We start from the raw sequence: 19,813 nt of genomic DNA, 5'->3' as shown, positions 1-19,813 counted from the left end.
CTTACTGCTACTATTTCCAATATTTTTATTGGAAGACCAAGTCATTTTAAAGGATGGTTTTACCATATTACTTGCAAAAGGGCCTCAGTATCTTTTAAGGTGCTACTCATTTAATAAATTAAGAAAGCTTCAGATGAAACATGTTACATGTAAGGACAAGAAGGGGAAAAAAGAAAAAAGGAAAAACCTAGTTTTCCTTTACACTCTTAAGGTAATAATTACAGAAGAGATTTTGGTATACACGTGCAACATTTGCCGATTCGCATCTTCACATCTCCAAAAGCATGATTACATCCCCTTTAGGGAATAACAGAGTCTGCAGTCAAGAGAACACAAACATTTAAACACACATTTTCCCTAGATCCAGTGATACCTTAAAAACCCTACGTATCTGCAACTGTGCAAATGAATATATTCCTACAAACACCATTTCTCTTTGATTAAAAAACAAAACAAAACAAAACCCACCCCCACAAAACCTAAATAATCCCAAACATTCAGAAACAATAAACCCTACAAGTTACAACTGGCTGGTAGTATATTATGCTTTCCACAAAACCAAATTCTGCGAATGAATTCGTGAAAGCCAGGAAAGGAGGTGCTGAGGAGCGCCTTCAGAAATTCTCCAAAAGCCCATGACTAACACACATACACACTGAATTATGCTGAAATGAGCAGCTTTCATCTGACCTAGAGTCAAGTGCTTGGGCAGATCACTACATGTGCATCATTTCCAGTCACTACATTCTGCACATGCAGTCCCACATCAGCCCAAGAACTCCATCCAACTTCTACTAAACCCACAAGCTTATCACTCACCATACTGTTAATGGTCCCATGATAAGGCTAGATGCATACTCTTTCCCTGAGAAATTTCAGAATGAAAGGTTATCATCAGCACTAAGATTTCCAAGGGTTTAAGGAAAAAAAAAAAAAAAAAAAAAAAGCAGCTTGATGAGGCAAGAACTAAAAGCAAACAGAAATGATGCATTAAATTCCCCGCTGTCCACACGGCCAACCCTCATGTGTTTTGGATTATGAACTCTTCAGGGCAGACCCCCACCACCTTTTTACATTTTCTAAGAGTGCCATGCATATCTATAGTTCTACATAAATTATATGTTCCTTGGAACAATGTCCTGGCTTTGTCTGGGAAAGGCCTTGCTTGCCTACGAGGCGTGAACCAGATGTTACGGAACTCAATGGAAAAATTCCACCATCAACTGAAAATGGGCTTTGGATCAAGAACAAGTAATAACTTCATATTATGTATTACTCTCACAGAATAAATTAGGACAATAATATATAGCAAAAGGTCCACAAGGATCTTTTACATAAATAGTATGCAACACAACAGCAAACCAATCCATGTTTATTTAAGATTACCTGTCACTGAACTGCAGATTGGAGAGCTCTAGAGAGAAAACTATTACATTATTTACTTATTTCATGCCAAATTTTTAGCAGCTCCCAGTGGTTTTGAAAAATCCACACCAGACTATGTTAGGTTCCCCCCGCCCCCCTTTTGAAGCAGTACTAAAGCTTAGAAATATTAGAAGAAAGTATGCTTAAGTCCTCAGATTTTTTTAAAGTGACACTACCAAAAAACCCCATTTATCTACTTTTCACTTTAATTCAGGAGCAGAGGAAGGGGCACTTCATCACTTGATCTTCCCCACCATGACAGGGCAGAAATACTAGCTTAATTTGCCTTGCACCAAGAACTGGGGCTTATTCTCTAACTCCACCAGCAACTGCAGAACATGTGCCTGTTTCTGCTAAAATGCTCAATGAAATAATGCATTTTGACATTTAAATTGTTATTATTAAACTTTTAACTTTCAAAGTTGATAGGAGCAGTTCACATCCACTGAGAGTCTGCTTGATTATGAAAATCCAAGACAGTAATACTGCTTGCTCACATGTTTGAAGACCAGTAAAAGACTACTTAGCACCAAAACCTTGCATTAACTTCACTTTCTTTAAAAGCATAACAAATTAGTTAGAGCATACTACGTAGCTTGACAACCCAGGCTGACCCCCTGACTTCAAGCCCAGCTCAGAGTGCATATGAGCAACCTGTGTTCCTCCTGAGGGCAATCTCAAAGAATTGAGCTGTTCCCCGCTGACCAGCCACCAAGCAAGACAACATCTATTTACAAAGCCATCTGCAAGAAGTCAGCACTGTCTCACTCCCTCCAGTACTGGCCTCCTCTCCCCTCCCTCCTGGTCTGCACATCTTGACATACGGAGCCACCTTCTTCAACATTTGCCTTGTTACTGCTGCCATTACAGCATTCATATGAAAACTTCTTTCACCCCACACACTCTTCCACCCAACAATAACTTCAGCACATTGAGGGTAGAGTTTGTCAGAAAATACTACACATAGCATTACTTCTGCAAATTACACCCTCATTTCTTAAAACGCGTCTTAAATGATGCACCTGCCCTCCCTGTTCCACTTAAAATCCAATAACACCCTGAAGTCTCATTTTCAAAACTGTTTAGAAAAATGCATCTACTATAGCTCCAAATTCACATTAAGTTTATGAAAGTATCTTGCTGCCTTAGTTTGCAATGTGCTTCTAATACTACAAATCACTTTCTTCCTCACTAGACAGCCTGAAACTCATGAAGGCTCTTCATTTTACCTCTAGAAACTCTGCCTTATTCATTTCACATGAGAAAGAAAAAAGCTTAACCCTGATTAAAGGAAATTGCACAGACAGAGACAGTGAGTAAGCTATGAGCAACTGTCCAAAGATTTTTTTTTTAACAAAAGAAAACTCGCAAAGAAGATAGTTTCCATCTGTTTTTATTAGCTGTAGTATTGTGTGTATGTACTTAGAAAGTTCAGTAAGCTAAACTATAGAGTTGATAAGAAGGAAGAATACAGTCAAAATGAAGCAGCTTTAACCTACCACTGTGCCTACATAATTATTATGCATGTATATGACAATATAGTTATGCCAAAATAGCCACTACATCTATTATCAATATGGGTAAGTAGGGCACTCATTCACATATTTGAAGTCTAGCACATTTCACTTTCCTACTAAATTCAAAACAGTACTTTTTGCTATTACACTAATAACTATGTAACTGTAAGGTACACCATATCTACAATAAATAACCAAGTATGCAAATACACACGTCAAATATATAAACCACTCAATGCCATGCAGTGGAAATATTTTGTCCACAGCTTCAAGAATTATGAGCAGATTTATACAAGTGTGAGAAAAGAACTGTATTGTAAAATGGATTATGTGTAGAATGAAGTACATGCTACTGTGGCTTCGCTTTATTTCAGCAAGTAAAAAAACCACCCATGCATTTTGATAAAGTCTTACAGAAGAATTGATGCATTCTCCTCTGTGCACACTAAGATAGTTAAGCACAAGCACCACGTTCAGAAAAGTAACTCTCATTGTCAGTCAGGAGCAACACAATCTGAAGACTCCTATAAAATACTTTCCAAAACAAACATTTTGGCAGTATACATACTCCTCCCCACCAGCATTCATCAACACATCTGACAACTACCTGCAGGATAAAGTATTCTTTCACATCTAAAATCAGACCTTTTTTGAAGTACTACTTTTAAATATGAAGAAAACATGGGAAATACAGCAAAATACTTGTTTAATGGACAACCAGTCAAAAAGGAGTTTCAAGACATTTCAGTATACAGCATGAAAATTTACAGTCTCCTCTATAGTACAGAAAGACAAAACAGCTCATTTTTATTAGCATACTGTATGCAGATCTTCATTAACATAACTCATAAATAATATTTTATACACTATTCTTGAAAAAAAACCAACCCCAAACCATGTTGCTTTGCAAAAGTAATTTCAAAGTCATTACTCTTGACCATGTTTTTCTTTGTAGTTCAGTTGCTGCAGGACTATTTCTTCCAGTCCTTCCGTGCCTCTGTCTAACCACAAACTTTATTGAATCACTCTGTGGATTGTGCATTTCTTTCTTAAAAGGCTCTGCATTTCTCAACCAAATATTTATGCTTTCAACGATATCACAATAAGTTTCATGTCAGTTTTTCAATAACAGGATGTAGCATTTATCCATAGATCTAAAAACCTTCAAACCACCACACAACATCTTCTGAATGAACCCTTTGCTATTAAGCAAAACAAACTTTCATAATGTGTATTTTGATGTTTTCAGTTAAAGACTAATTAAGTTGTTCTCCATGAATGACAGTAGCATACACCAAAGAAAGTATTTCTCATCACATTCTATGTACAGCTGATAGATAATAGACACATTAAATGACAAAAACACATTTAAACATTTGATCAATACAGCAGAAACTGCACATTAAGTGTAATTAATTAATCTCATGAATGAGCAATGGGCATAATTTTTCCTTTAGTAAACTGATATTACAGAATTAAAGTATCTTTCTTACCTTCTGAAAAAAGTCTTCCCCACTTTTCCCTTTGCCCTCTGCAGCAGCTGTAAAACAAAAGCAGGATCTGGTTAGGAGAAAATTTACAGGTTTACATATAGAAATTATCAATGAGTACACACTACTGTGAAATTGTAACTCCAGGTAATTTTTTCTCATGCAATAAATATTTGTCAACAACTGAGTAATACCTGGAGCAACCTTTTATAAGCCACTTGCTAAGGATGGAGACCAAGCAGATGTTCGTATTTGCCTATTAGAGCTATAATATACCGATACATATTTTAGTTAAAAAGTAAATACGGTTGCGTAAGTCTAACGACTTATTCACACTGCATACTTTGCCATGTAATCCTCCAATAGGAGGATCAAAAGAAAGCTAGGGGGACACAAGATTTGTTATATCAAGATTAAAAAAATAGAACCAAAACAAGAATAAGCATTACAGTAAGCCAGAATCATGTTAAAAGTTTTTCCTCTAGTCTGCTATTTTTTATATTTAAACAAAATATGGAGCTGCTGCTATGGTGTTTACTGAGACCGAGAAAGTGACACAAAAATCTGAACACTTAGTAGTGCTGATAAATTTTCCTTTCTCAATTGCTTGCCATCCAGTGAAATTCTGCAACAGGTACTTCCCACCAGCCAATGTTTATGAGGTACTGCATTCAGAGCAGCTGACAAACAAAGGGTGACCCTAGATACTTCCACTAGAAATGGTGCCATTGTACAAAGGGGAGGCACGAGCACATTTGAACATTGAGAACAACGTTCAAGAAAAACGACTCGTAGCTAAAAGTGGCACTGAACGTGGCTACTGGTAAGGCTTGGCAACTGTGGGCAAAGAAGCTGTGGTTAAGCAGGGAAAAAACTATGAGATTTCACCCTCTTTGCTGAGGAAACCTAAGGCTGAAAGGTCAAAATCTTGACTTTGTAGAGAGAAACACCATGAGAAAACGCTCTTCACACCAATCCTGCTTGGAGGTGAAGAGGCAACAGAGAATGCCACCCTCCTCCTCACACCCAACACACACCTCTTGCGGTGCCAACTGCCTCTGTGCAAGGGGCTAAGCATGGTGGGGTGTCCCAGGACCTCAGCGTCAGAAGACGCACAGGGAAAACAGGCATCACCAGAGGCACATGTGCCAGCGCACCCAGATGCTCCCTCTACTCTGGGGTCCCACCGGGACATTGGTATTTACATAAAAGGAAACACTAACAAAAGGAAGAGGGAATAGTAACTAAATATGCATAGGCTGTAAACAGAGTATAGAAACTTCAAAGTACTTTTAAAAAACAGTGCTGACAACACCACAGTGGCAGAACAAAAAAAAAAAAAAAAAAAAAAAATCACTGTAGAAAACAACTTGGAAGCTCACAAGAAGCAATCACATAATCCAGTGATTTCAAGAGCAAGACCTGGATTACATGTATTTAAACCCATAATTGTAAATTTAGTTAGCATAAATGATTGCACTTAAAATGATACAACTGTTTGCATACACCTTATGGTCGTAGCTTATCCGTGCTGCAAATTGAGACCTAGCAACCAATTCAAAACACAGTAGCTCAAGCTGATTATGAAGAGGACAATTTACTTTTCCCTGAAGAAAGGAATGCCTCCAAACAGCTCCAAGTTCAAAAGAAAGTTTCCTGAATGGTACTGGATCATTGAAGAAACTCATTGTCATCGTGATTTTTCTGTATGTCTCATGTACAAAACAAACCTCTAGCTCACCTCATCACCCTGGCTTCAAAACCCTGTTTCAGATACTTAGTTCTCCCTACTCTTCCGACTAGACAAGCAATTCCAAACTCTTAAGCTAATGTTAACTCAGTTAATACAACCTAAGAACAAATGCAACTGAGCGGACACAGGCTAGAGGCATGAGATGACTTTTTCTACCCCGGAGGAAGCAGTGCCACTACATCTGAAATAGGCTTCTCAAAATACCATTAACAACACTTAAATGCCATGGAGAAAGCATACACTAGGAAGTTTTATCCAATACAGTACAGAAGTTCATGTTATTTAACTGAAGCATAGTCACAACAGAGGCAGTGAATGAAGCCTATCAAGTGGCCATCCTGCTGCAGAGCAATTCCAGACTCTGCAATTCCACAAGTCTGGAAAGAAAAAAAAGCCCACCTTGCCCTCAAAACCTGCACATGCCTGTAAAAAGAGTAAATTGGTGCATGTTTCACTAGAACAAGGTTTTCTGGAAGCAGAGAAAACAATTGGAGAAGATTTCAGTTTTTCAGATTTACTAGCTACAAATATTAGCAGAAAAACACAACTTACTTTCAACAGCAGCCACTTCATAGACTCACGTTGTTTTACAAGTTTTCCATTAACTCAGGAATAACTATGAAACACTTTTGGGAAATGAGGAGTGCCATCACACTATTTCAAGTGAAACATGGGACCAATGTGCTTTTAATCAGAGGGTACAGGAGATAAATCGGAGATGAGAACATGACAGATGTGAGGCTGAAGTTACAGTTTGAGAACAGACAGATTTTGTTCCAGCTGCAAATACAAGATTTCTAAACTGAATACAAACAAGAGATGGCTTAGATAACAGCAGCGATGCTCTGCAGGACATTTAAACAGAATGCTGACAAAGCAAATTCCAAGCTTTTTATTGTAGGTTTATTTTTAATCTGATTCATTCTGGTGAGCTGATTTACAGCTTGGCCCCACCAAAAACTGTATGGCACAACAGATGGACTCCAACAAGCACGGATGAAGTACGGAAGAACAGGGAATGAGAACATCCTAAACTGGGTTAACAGAAGAAAAAAAAAAAACAGTATAGAGAATGGTGAAGTTGGAGAAAATGGCACTTTAAAAACATCTTTAGTCAATAATCAGTGGGTTTAGTTATTACGCCATACTATAAAGATACTCATGACATCTACAAAAAGGCAGGGAAGACTGTACGGTGTTTTTTGGAAGAGACACTGAAGTTCAAGGTCTCCGTACCTTAAAGCAGTTCTTCACATGATTGAAACCATGCGGCAATACATTACTATTTTGTCACTTCGTGTCCCTGATGCAGCACTATTTAATCCATGAAGAGGTATGCCTCTGATCATTATTCATAAAGTATTTTTTGTATATTAAGGTGATGTAGTCATTACCACCTCCTTTGCGCACCAAAATAAAAAAAGAAATGCTCAGAATTGTGGCCTAAAGTACTGAGTTACACTTAGGATGGTGTCTTTCACTGTGAAAGAAAATAATGCCTAAAAATTTGAAGATATATTATACTGCTTCACGTAGTCTATTTCCTTTTATGTTAGCTATTCTCCAGCTGTTTCCTCCTTTTGTCCTCCCTCTTCTTGATATAACTCTTTGTACCAATTATATTGGTTTACTCTTATTTTACTTGCTTCCTAAAATTTGCTTTGTTATTTCTATGAGGAGAAATTACAGTTACAAAAAATTAAATTACATCCATAGTTTATGAATTTTGGGATGCTACCCATAATTACATACATTTTAATCTATGTTTACCTCCAAACTAAGTACCTATACTTAAGAAAGTTTCCAACATGCATGCAAAACATTTACTATTCACGTGAAATTACCTTGAAGTCCGTCTTCCTCTCTAAAACAGAGAAAGACAGTTCTAGCATTTCTGAAAACAGTAATAGTAGCCAAACACAAGGGGAAACTTATCCATTTCTTTCATAATTGAAAGCCTAAACAGATTTTATTAAAACAACAAGACAAAGCCAGCATCTTTTGTAGGGAAGTGAGCAAGAGAAGCATTCCAGAGTTAAGAAATTTGTGCACAAGTCGTTAAAAGTGGAAACCATTTACAGTGATCACTAGAAGAAGGAGCTGCAATTCAGTAACCATTGAGGTTTACCTCAAATCAGATAAACTGAGATAAAAGAAAGTGTTAATTTCTGTTTAGGAAGAAAGCCCAATAGGTCATTGCATCCTAAGCTCAATTTCTTTCTAAACAGATGTTGAGTATTAACCCCGACTCTCAAAATAAACCTCATCTTTGAAATATCATATTGAGAAGCTCCAAAAATTTACATCCGACAGATGTACCCTGGCATATTATTTTAGTAATCCTCCTAATATTAATTAAAATTTTAATATGAAACCAAGCTTTCTTCAAAAAGCAGGAAATTTCCAAGTTCTCAAACACCAAAGAGAACAAGCCTTGAGCAGGAAGTCGAGGGGTCCAGTGGTGCTACATGGAAAGCACGATGTAGCCCATCTCATCATTAAATTTCAAGTAAGTTTTCAGATTTTAATAGACAGAAAGTTCTGCATTTTCTGACTTTGTAAATGAAATTAATGATTTCAAAATGCCAGTAACAAACAACATTAAGAAGTGACACTAATGCCTAGCACTTGAGTTACCATAACTAAACCTGATCTAGGAAATATTATGTCAACAACTGCAGTTCAGTTATTTCATGGCTTGCTAAATTCCACTGCAAATAATGATTAAAAAACACTTTTACAGCTTTATTCCTACAGATGCAGATCACTAGAGCCCCACTATCCTCAGTTGCTGTGCGAATGTTTTTAAAAGACAAGTCCAAGTAGCTACTTGTGGAAGACAGACAGACTTGTTTTATAAGAACAGTTTCAGTCACCAAAAGGAAAGCATTTGCTGCTCGCTTCCACCTTGTACAACTCTTTCATTTGGTGGCACAGGTTTCTGTGCAGCCACAGCAGGGACCAGGTCTAGTGTTACACTTGGTAGAACGAGTAGCATCTACTGTAATAGCCCCCAGCCTCACTTAGCTGGGAAGGGGGATCTTTGGGGCTCACTTAGCTGGCAGCTCTGGCATATGCCAACTGAAGGTGTTTGGGCAACCACGGCTTCAAGAAGCAGTAGCAGACAAAGTGATCTTTTGTAAGTCTTCTCCAGAACCACAGGCTCCTCTGCCATCAGGACCAGGCACAACAAATATGACCAGAGTAGGAGAAGAGCAGTTAACAGCGCATTTTACAGCAAAAGTGCTACCGAGTCAATTAAAGTGTTGAACTCAACTAAATGTGTACAATGGCAACTGCATAACGGTGTCTCTAATGAGAAACAGGAAAGCATCACTGCTTTGACAATATTTCCAGATGAGCTCTGGAAAGCCATACCTGGTTACCTGCCTTAGGAGACCACTCCATCTATGGTCCCTCTACACAAAGCAGATTTGAGAGAAGCCACAAACCAAATAGTAATTAATACAGTGTACTGACTTCTGACATATTGATTCATTTCTGCCAGCCTCTGCCACTCAGGAAATACTGTTTTTTTAGAACAGTATTTATTTTATGGTATTGAATAATGACTTAACTGACCTTCACAAAAGCTAAGATTTTTTTTTTTTTTTTTCCACAAAATGGTAACATAGGTTTCAGAAATACAGATGAAAGGCTATGCAAATGTGCATAATAAGCATTTTATATTTTAAGCTGTAGTCTGTTTATTATAATTTCTTCCATACCATGAAAAATTTTATATTAGGTTTTTGCTTTTCAAGATATATTGGATTGCCAAGGTTCCATCCAATACAAATATAAAACAGTTGAAACAGGTGTTAACTATTATGGTACCCATGAAGTACACCGCTTGTCTACTTAATCACCAAATCATAGAAAGCCCAATTGTAATTTCTTCTAAGTTCACATGGAAAAATGAATTTGAACTTTTACTTCAAATGTTATTTTAATTATGAAAAAATTGTTACAGTACAGGCCATATTTTACAGGAACCAAACCCAAGATACACTGATTAAGTAAAGTCTTGTTTAAATGAATTACTGTAACTTTGTGTTGATCTCGCACATCAGCTTTGTATCTCCTTTTATAAACTCTTGAAATTGTTATTGAAAACACAATGTAAAGTGTATTTGTGAATTTGCCTTTACGTTGAATAGTAGCAAAACTTCTCCCTCTATCTGCATTGAAAGACTACATTTATAAGAGAACATAAAAACATGTTCTGCTCTTAGGGATTCAGCTATGGTGAAAGAATATCATTCCTTGCATCAAAACACGCTTTACAGGAGAGAGAACTAGATACTATTGTAATTTCAGCAAGACAAATCAACTTAACAGGATTTCAAGAAACTGTAGAATAATATACCTGAAGTTAAGTAATCAATCATCCTTTACCTTTCACCTTTCCTATCCACTGAATGAGAAAGAATTTGTAATGCTTATGTTGAGATTGTTCTCATTTTAACTAGATTTGATTTTTTCTGAAACTGACATAGAAACACACCAGCTACATAGCCAGGTTGTTTTTTATTTACTATTATTTTTTTACATGAAATGGACAGTTATTCCTCCTTAGTATCAAAAGCCTGAGCTACTTCTCAGAAGTTACCAAGCTGGTTATCATACACAAGAGACCTCAACCGAAAGCTTTTTTCATTGCACCAGAAACCACCTGACAAAGATTATATTTTCCTGTGCACAAACCCATACATACTCCGAAAGCTTGCTTATATCAAGCCAAGATAAAGAATTCCACCCCTATGGCTACAGAGTTAAACCAGACTGCTGAAAATATGCCTTTGGAAAAAAGATAGAGCACACATTGTTAAAGAAACAAGAAAATCTAACCTTAAATAGAATTTGTCGAAATCCAAACAAAACTATTTTCCATTTTTCTTGTAATTACAAAGCTAGTCTCACTTCTAGTTTTCAGCTTAGAGACTAAGTTAGAGAGACAACTCCACTAAAATGACAGGGTCTGGCAAGAATAGTAACAAGGCCTAAACGAAAAAGAAATCTGCATAACAATCAATCTTGAACACTACTTTTCAATTGACTTTTCAATAACATTACACATTCTTCTCACGTTATTTATTATTGTAATTTTCAAGAAGTAACCTGTACCACATGTGATCAAACTCAGTATTTTAGGGTCTCAAGTGGCTTCATAAATATGACAGTTTTCCAGACTCAATGAATGAAAATCAGGCATTTAAACTTCCTTAAATTCGTATGTAAAGCGAACTTCAGGTTTTGAGGATGCTCAACATGGACAGGTCAGAGTAAAGCCACAAAGTCAACTGGAGGTATCAGAAAAGGGGGTGGACAAAGGGAGACAAAACCCAAAATACTCAAGTTGCTACTGGCACACTCAACAACCAAGAAAACTAGCAAGAATATACCTGTCCATATACCATGCTGACAAATTTGTCATCAGGATCTACGTGATATCTAGAATAGTACAAAAGCTACACGTCTACATATTCTGTGACAAAAGGACTCTTGAACTGAAGGTAAAGTAAGAATGTCACCTTTTATTAAGAAGTTATTGAAAAAAAAATTAAAAACAATGCAGACAAAGACATCCATAACACAAACTTAAAATGTTTATATGGGAGAATTCTTCCTCAGGTAGATCAGCCAAAGACGAATTGGAAGAATTTCAGCATGCTCAGTAAATGACAATACACTGCTAAAGATATGGACATTTTTGGGTGGGTTCCACTGTATCTCCTTCTGTTAGGAGGAACTTGATACCCAAGCTACTAAGCTATCCATAAACAGGCCAGATGTGCCTAACTTTTGACAGACATTAATCCTGGGAAAAGAGCAGACTAAGTATAGGATACTTTCACCCTGCTGTTGAAATACAGTGTCTATGAGCCCCCTGGAAGTCCAGCATCTGCATCCTCTTTTTGGACTACTTGCTAGCTGGATGAGGTTCCTTGGATCAAGGCCTACGTCATCTGAATGCGCACGTAAACACAGACAGGTAAGAAGTTCATATTCTTCATTCTCCCCTTAAATCCACATTTACTCTCAGATACAGAATCACGAAGATGATATAGGCATTCACTTATTAGAATATTTAATTTTCAATAACCTTTTCTTCCCCTGTATACTATATTAAAATTAAGATTGTTGGCAAATAACTAAAGCCATCCTGCAACCAAAATTCATAAAGTTTCACCCATGCAACATTTCCAATGAATAACGAGAACAACAATGCAAAGAAAAAAGGACAGCTTAAAATAAACTATGCTTATTTCCACTACTTCTGCATAAATTGCCAAGAAAGAATGCAAGAAAAAAAAAAAATACACTCTAAAGACCAAAAAGACACTGATTTTGAACAAGTATTCGTAGAAATTTGCTTCTAGTTTCCATAGGGACTCCATAGATTTGGTGACTAATAGCATCAGAGGATTAAAAAAAAAAAAAAAAAAAGAAAGAGATAATTGAGTCACACTGAAGGCTACTTGCCCTGTCAATTCCCCCTCCCATATCAATATTTTTAGAGTTGCATAACTATAAAAGTCTAACCAGAACCAATAATCTAATACATAACAACTGTAAATTTTAGATATATAACAACAGATTTTTCTAATTTTGCCAAATAAATTTATCTCTAGGGAAAATGCTGCCTGCCAAGTCTCTGCATAGAGAAAGTCTGTTTGTTTATTTCTTTTTATAGCCAAGTCCCAGCTTGAAAGCAGGCTGTGAAGTTGGGGTTGCTTTGGGAGCCCCTTTCCTTGTCAGAAATCTCTCCTTTGAAAAGCACACATGGATCTAGCTCGTCCACACAACCACAGAACGCTTCCTTATGTGAAGTGGAGCACAGTTGAGTGCATGGCACAAGACTTCGGATTTTAATGAAGATAATGAAGCGAATGCTTCGCTTCCTGTCAGCTACTCTTAAGAACAAAGCCAGAAAAACTGACTAGCTGTCAGCACTGTATTACCTGATTAAAACTACTCTATTAGCTGCCTCAGATTGCACTTGTTCACTGTTAAAGCCCCAACAACCCTGTCATCTCTATTACTTCGCTTCTCTTTCTTTGCATATGGAAATCCCAGTAACAAAACTTTCCCCTTCACAGCTTGATTAGTATTGCTATAGTAGAACTCCAATCACATATCAGGAGGAGGCCAAAAAGCAGAAGAGATTATTGGCAGTCTGTCCCAACCCTGTGCAAGTCAATTCTACTCCATGCTTTAACATACTGGGGAAAATATTCCAGGAAGTCTCCTGTGTCATCCTTTAGATGCACTCAAGAACTTTTGCTGTTTCCAATAGTAGATATGCCAGCTCATGTTTCTAGATGAAGTTTTCAACATCTTCCTTCATACAAACTTTTACCAACTTCTTTAGTTTGATGCGAGCATTTCTAGAGCCTGTTCTCACCTTTCTAGTTCTCACTGTAAAAATCCAGGTTGAAACCAAAGCCTCTTTTCCCTTAGAATACTCAGTTGCTCAACCACAACCTGATAAACCAAAGAGTAAAAAGAGTCTCTTTGGAAGTCACCATATATCCAAAACTTTTCTTCAAAAAACTCTCCTCAAAAAACTCTCCTCAATTTTTGATTTCAAAGACTAAGAGTTTAAATCGATAGCCCTCCTGGAAGCAGCAAAGGGCTTGTTGGAAATTCCTTAGCTTATAAAAATTCAAAGTCTAAAAAAAAAAACAAACAAACAAAACAAAAAAACCAAACCCCAAACCTTCACTTAAGATTCTCCTTAAAGCATAAGGAGTCTCAAGCTAATGCAAAGATCCCATTTCAAGTTTGTAAGCACTTTAATTGTATTGTAAAAGGTTAAAATTATAGGAGAATATCCATGCAGAAAGTGTAGCCAGCTGCCAAGACTGTAGGCAGGGAGATGAGAATTCAAAGGAGGAAAGAATTCAAGACAGGGCATCCCAACTAAAGGGCTGCTGCTCATAAAAGATACTGGATATTTTTCTGAAACAAGAACAGTTGGCACATTACTGTGTAAGCATTCATAAATTAAATTTACAAACTTATAATTTTAATTTTTTCTTGTTTTAACACCAGGACTTAACACTGTTAAAGTTCCAGATGTACTATACAAAGTTAGAGAACATACTCAATGTGGGCAAACTGAGGTTTTCTTTGCTTTCTGAAAGGGTTTCTTTTCAAGAACAGAAACCTAACTTTTGATAATTTTTCACTAAGAGATTTCTAGATTACTATCATCAGATTTTTTTACATTACAAGCAACATTCTTCTTCCATTTTAGTCAATGGATGAAGGCAGCTTTTCAGCATCCAAATAGTTTAGTAGCCGAGTTTAACAACCTATTTCTAGTTTCTCTTCAGACAGAATTTGTATCTGTGCTACAGATAGTTTCACCTTTTAAAAGGGAAAACATCAAACACTGTCAATTACAATGAGACAGCTTTATTAAGATCCATGGGTATTAGCAGGAGTGAAACAAGATTAAAACATTACATTAAAAGTACATTCATGCACTGTAGCTCACCCCAGTATTTGCCTCCAGTTTTGAGAAAAACATTTTTTGAGAATATATTTGATACAGTACTAAAAGAAGAGAATGATTCATTCTAACATTCATAAAACATTTCTGCTACCTAAATATATAAGAATAAAGTACCTGTGACCTCAGTCTTCCTACATTCCTTGGCCATTCTGCCCTCCAGAAAGACACAAAGTGGAATCACATCCCAAAAAATGTCACCTCTACTGAGAGGTGGTTTAGCTTTTTTTTATTATTATTTTATTCAAGGAGTTAATTGCCTCCTTTCCTTCAAATAGGCCTTTCTGCATTTCAGTTTTTCAGGAAATTTGTGAACCTGTGGTCAAAACGATAGGCTGGCCAGAAACAATTTTCACATATTAATCTGTTCCAAATTCTTTGTAGGCACAAAACTGGCAGAAGCAGTCAGTGGCCAGCCATGAAGTCAGCAACAGCACTCTCCCACATTAAACACAGTCTAGATAATATCAATTCCCTTGACCCATGATCCAAAGAGAGGTAGTTTTGGAGGAGACAGCTGGAGAAAGGCTCCTCTGGTAGCTGTAGGAAAATCTCACCAATATCCCACAGGACCCACTGCTGTTATAAAATACTTCTCATCACAGCAATGAAAAGCTGTTTTTGCCAGCATCCAACTTTTCCATTACTATATGCTTACTCCCTTACACAAGGGAAGAGATCAAAACAGTGTGGTAGGGTTAAGCTATTCCAACCACGCTTTCATCTTGCCTACCTCAGCTGACTCCCTTATTGTTATTAGCGTATGAGCTGACATGCACTTAGCTCACACTGAATTTGGGGATTATTTTTATTCACTTAGGAAGGCATTTAGTGAAAGGAAAAGATGGAAGACAAGGACCCATCTCTTAGGCTCTAGCATTTTTCTCCTTCCCTGCAGCCTAGCCACCATAAACACTCCAGAAGGGACAGGACAGCCGATTGAGCTACCCCTATGCTGTCACACATCTGGAAAGGAATCAAAACAGTCATGTAAGAGTAAGACAAGCAAGCGATTTAAAGCTTGGCATTTTTTCTTAAAAGCTCTGCAGCACGGCTGTCTTCGTGAGTCTCTGGATGCTGTGAGGGCCCAAAAAAAAAGCCCTTGAGTGCCTCAGAAGGCAGAACCTCTCTTGCTGCCAGTGCCCGACAGATCCAACTCTGCCCCCAAGCCAGAGTATCCATTTAACAGAACTTGATGTTTACAGGGGGGAAGCAAATCATAATATTAGAAGTGCCCCAGGGGCTGACAGAGGATAACTGCCAAATACAAAAGCTCTGGTCTCAGCAGATTGATGGCTGGGGATACTCTTTCTATTTGTTTAGTGTTCAACTCTCTCTCAATGCACAACCACTCTTCTTGACAGGTATGCGGGCAGATACAGTATGATTCATTACATGGGAGGGAAGAATGCAGCAAGGCTGTAAAAAAATTAGAAACAAAAACCCTACAGATTTGGATAAAAATGTACACAGTATTTTTCTGATGGCCCTGCTTGTTATGAGTCATTCACAGATGTGGAGTTACAGGAGAGAAGCCAAGATTAAGTCAAAGACAAAGCTTTATACAGGAAACCAGTTTAAGTCTGTTGCAATGCAGGTTACATATTGAGCTGCAAGGGAAAAAAAACTTTTTCAAACAGTAATGAGACGCTGCACGTATCTGGAACCATTATGCTGAACAAGATTCTGCAAATACATACGGACAGGAAAAAAACCTTAATTTTGGAATTAAGAGGTCTCTTCCTTTTCTAAAAGCCAAATCAACCCCATGCTCTCCAGCTTCTAGGATGCAATTGGAATATTTGGAGAACAAAACACACACAGTTCCCTTTTTCTGTCCAAAACACACTGTTTTCATTTCTGTCTCTATTGGAATAAAAAGAAAAACCAACAGCCTCAGAGTTTTTAACGGATGTGTGTTATGAATCCTCTTCTGGACACCTGAGCTCCTGTTTCTACACACCTACACAGCTGTGTGAACACCTCACATGAAAAAGACCACACTCACAAATCCACACATCCAGGCTAGTTGGTGTCATTTTTTTCCTTTAACCGGAATGTCTGCCTTTTTCTATTTTGTGTTAATTTGTTTGAATTTGTTGTTTAGCACTCAGGTCAAGCATTCAGTACCTGCTGTACTACATGTAACTGGCATCGTGAAAATAAGTTCTATTAATTATCAAATATATATATTACAAGTCTATAAAATTCCATTTCATACAGAAGCATAAGATACCTTCATTGATACTTCAAGTATTAATCGGATCCAATTCAATCTTATTTTTATTATATTCTGATTCTAGGATGTAAGGTATGTGACTATAGAGGGATTCTCGAAGAGGGCTGTTAAATTTAGAATAACTGATTTCCAGTTCAGGGTGACACTGTGAGTCACTCTTCTACATTAAATTTATAATGTGTTACTCTACTGACACTACTAGTGAAGCAGTGACCACCTGATATCAACTGTTGCTTTGAGTGTTTGGTAAAAGTAAATCAGATCCTTTTTGTATCTTTTACTCCTCCTGAATGACAAAACAGAAGTCTGAGTTTACATGCAGAAAAATGGAAACCCACTTAGATACATCATGAAAAGCTTAACTGGGCTGTAAACTAGTATAAAGCAGCAAAGGACAAAAAGTTTAAAAAGCCAAGAAAAGCATAAGATATTAACAGATTTAAATAGTACATGCATAAGCACTGGGGCAAAGCATTGAATTATTTGGTTAATTAAAAATGGATAAAATACAAAACCTCATACTCTAACACAGAAGGTAAAATAAAATAATTTAAAAAATTATTATTATTAAACATTTTAACATGTAACCCAGCTTACAGCAATGCAGTGTATATCTCAACTTGTACTGTTCACAGCTTTAAAGACAGGAAAATATCGTCCCAGTTTGGATTAGATATCACTACAGTCTAGATAACATTTGAATAAAACAAGTTCTTGTTTCACTCAAGAATATAATTAGTTCTTTGCACTGCAAAATATACAGCAAACAACATCAACGTGGAAGTTGCGAAGTAGTTGTGTAAACAGAGAACTGGATGGATCTCCCCAAAGGGTCGAGGTAGAGGAAATGAGAAACTTACCCATACATCATGTTTAGAGCTATGTATCACCACAACAAAGTGTGCACTAATTTTTCACCCATTTTCCCATACATTAGCTAGGCAAGGAATCCAAATTATGTATCATCACAAAACAGAGCAATAAGTTACTTCGCCAAACTAAGTTTACTCACAACAACAAGATCTTTCTGCTTTTAAGAAACTAAGGAAATGAAGTAATTGTTTAGGTAAGAAGATCAAAGCACAACAGAAGTCTAGACCCTTCTGGTAAAGGTGAAAAAGTTTTATTTTCACAGCTGGTTTTATGTCCACATTTTCAACATCTACATGATTATTTTTTTTTTCTTATGAACAGTTCCCATATTAAAAAACACAACTGCTATATACAGCTGCCAAAGCATCAAATGATTCCATTTATGCGTATGCATATAAATAAAAACATACAAATATACACAGAAAGTGAAGAAAGAATGTCATGTTGTACAATCAGGATTTCTAGATACAGTTTTCAGTAAGATAAAAGCCTGCACTGGTTTACATCGCAGTGGTAAAGTTTAGCTAGGATCCTAGCATCCATACCAGCTCAAATCACACCGTGTTAAAAGAACCAAGTAACCTCTCAAGAATGCATGATAGTTCAAGTATTATGAAGTTGAGCTCATGCTCTGTATTACAGAGAGTCAAAGGAAAGACACTTTACGTTAGTCACCCAAAGGTTAAAAACAACCCCAAAATCTTATTTGGCAGAACGTACAATGATATATATTCAAATAGCTCAATGCTATTGAGACTTGTCCCTCAAAAAGACCCCAAAGCTCTTTTTGAAGTTAAATACAGACATGCTGGAAGCACTCATCACTAAGACAACATATGGATGGTGGAAAACTGATGAGAAGGTTTCACTGCCCCATTCACCTCAAAGAACTGATCTAGACTGCTAGCCATCTTCACACGGGGACTCCTCACAAGCTTAGGGTGATCTCAAGAAGACAAACATTAGACAAGGATGCAAATTTTGCAGTACTTGAACAAATAAAAATATATTAACATGCTGTAGGAATAAAGATTATCATCAGCTTTATGGCTCGACCAAACACCACATGTATTTTTTTGGGCCATGCTTTCTTATACACAAACATGCTCAAATTTTTTTATTTTTTTTTTCCCCAGATTAAGTATTCTGGCTATATGGGATATGTATAGATATACAAAGCTCCTCCCACCCCAGCCCTCTTAACAGATGGGTCTTTAGAAATCCAGCTCTATGAGCCCTAAGTTTCCTTGTGACTTTCACCCCCTACAGGCAAGGTCCTGCCATAGGGTAGCTGAAATGCTCCCAAGAGACTGCAAAGTCCTGGCAACACCTTTGAACTACTACATTTGCAAGATGCGAAAAATCTTCATGTGCATTTTTCAACATTCGGGAAGCAATCTTGCAGAGGACTGAAACTTCCAATAGACTTGAGCAGTCAAAGTAAATATTCAAAACTGCTACAGGTATCGGACCAATTCTAAATAAACATCACTTACGAGTATGCATAACAAGACTCAAAAGCCAGCCTTTGTGGACTGGGGAACCTTTTATTCAAACTTTATTAAACTGAGGGAGGCGTTTAAGAAACAGTCAGGAAGTGGAGGGTTGTTTTGAATGTTTGAGAGTTGCCTACACAAACAGGCCCAAAACATGTTACTCAAATCATAAGACTCCTCTCCTTTTACATGCAAGCAAATATTGCCTACAGCATATGATCTCCAAGACTAGTATCTAGACCCCTGGTAGCTAATTTGGATTTTTATGGACACAAAGCTATTTCTAGAACTGTTGTTTACAAGAAATACATAAGCCAGAGAAATTCTACAAAACTATTTACACAGCCTTGTGATGCAGCGCAGGAAATGCTTAAGCTAAAATTAATGATCACAAGTAAACAAAAAAGCATTGTTTTGTGGTTAGACAGCTGTAAATCTGTGTTATGCAACTCATTTATCTAGTAACCTTGAGTATTTCTGAAATTACAGTTCCTCTTTT

The 19,813-nt window shown here is 37.1% G+C and overlaps 1 protein-coding gene across 1 annotated transcript in view; it reads right to left on the bottom strand.

Moving 5' to 3' along the window:
* The window catches only part of BICC1 (BicC family RNA binding protein 1), a 114,635-nt gene that overhangs the window by 72,179 nt on the left and 22,643 nt on the right, over window positions 1–19,813 (bottom strand). The window contains exon 2 of the mRNA XM_082486541.1: window positions 4,436–4,482. Coding sequence (XP_082342667.1) covers window positions 4,436–4,482 — 47 coding nt within the window. The remainder of the gene's footprint in view (window positions 1–4,435; window positions 4,483–19,813) is intronic.

The sequence above is a fragment of the Vanellus vanellus genome (assembly GCF_965231255.1).
Source record: "Vanellus vanellus genome assembly, chromosome: 7".
Taxonomy (NCBI): Eukaryota; Metazoa; Chordata; class Aves; order Charadriiformes; family Charadriidae; genus Vanellus; species Vanellus vanellus.
This window is presented reverse-complemented; position numbering and strand designations above follow the sequence as displayed.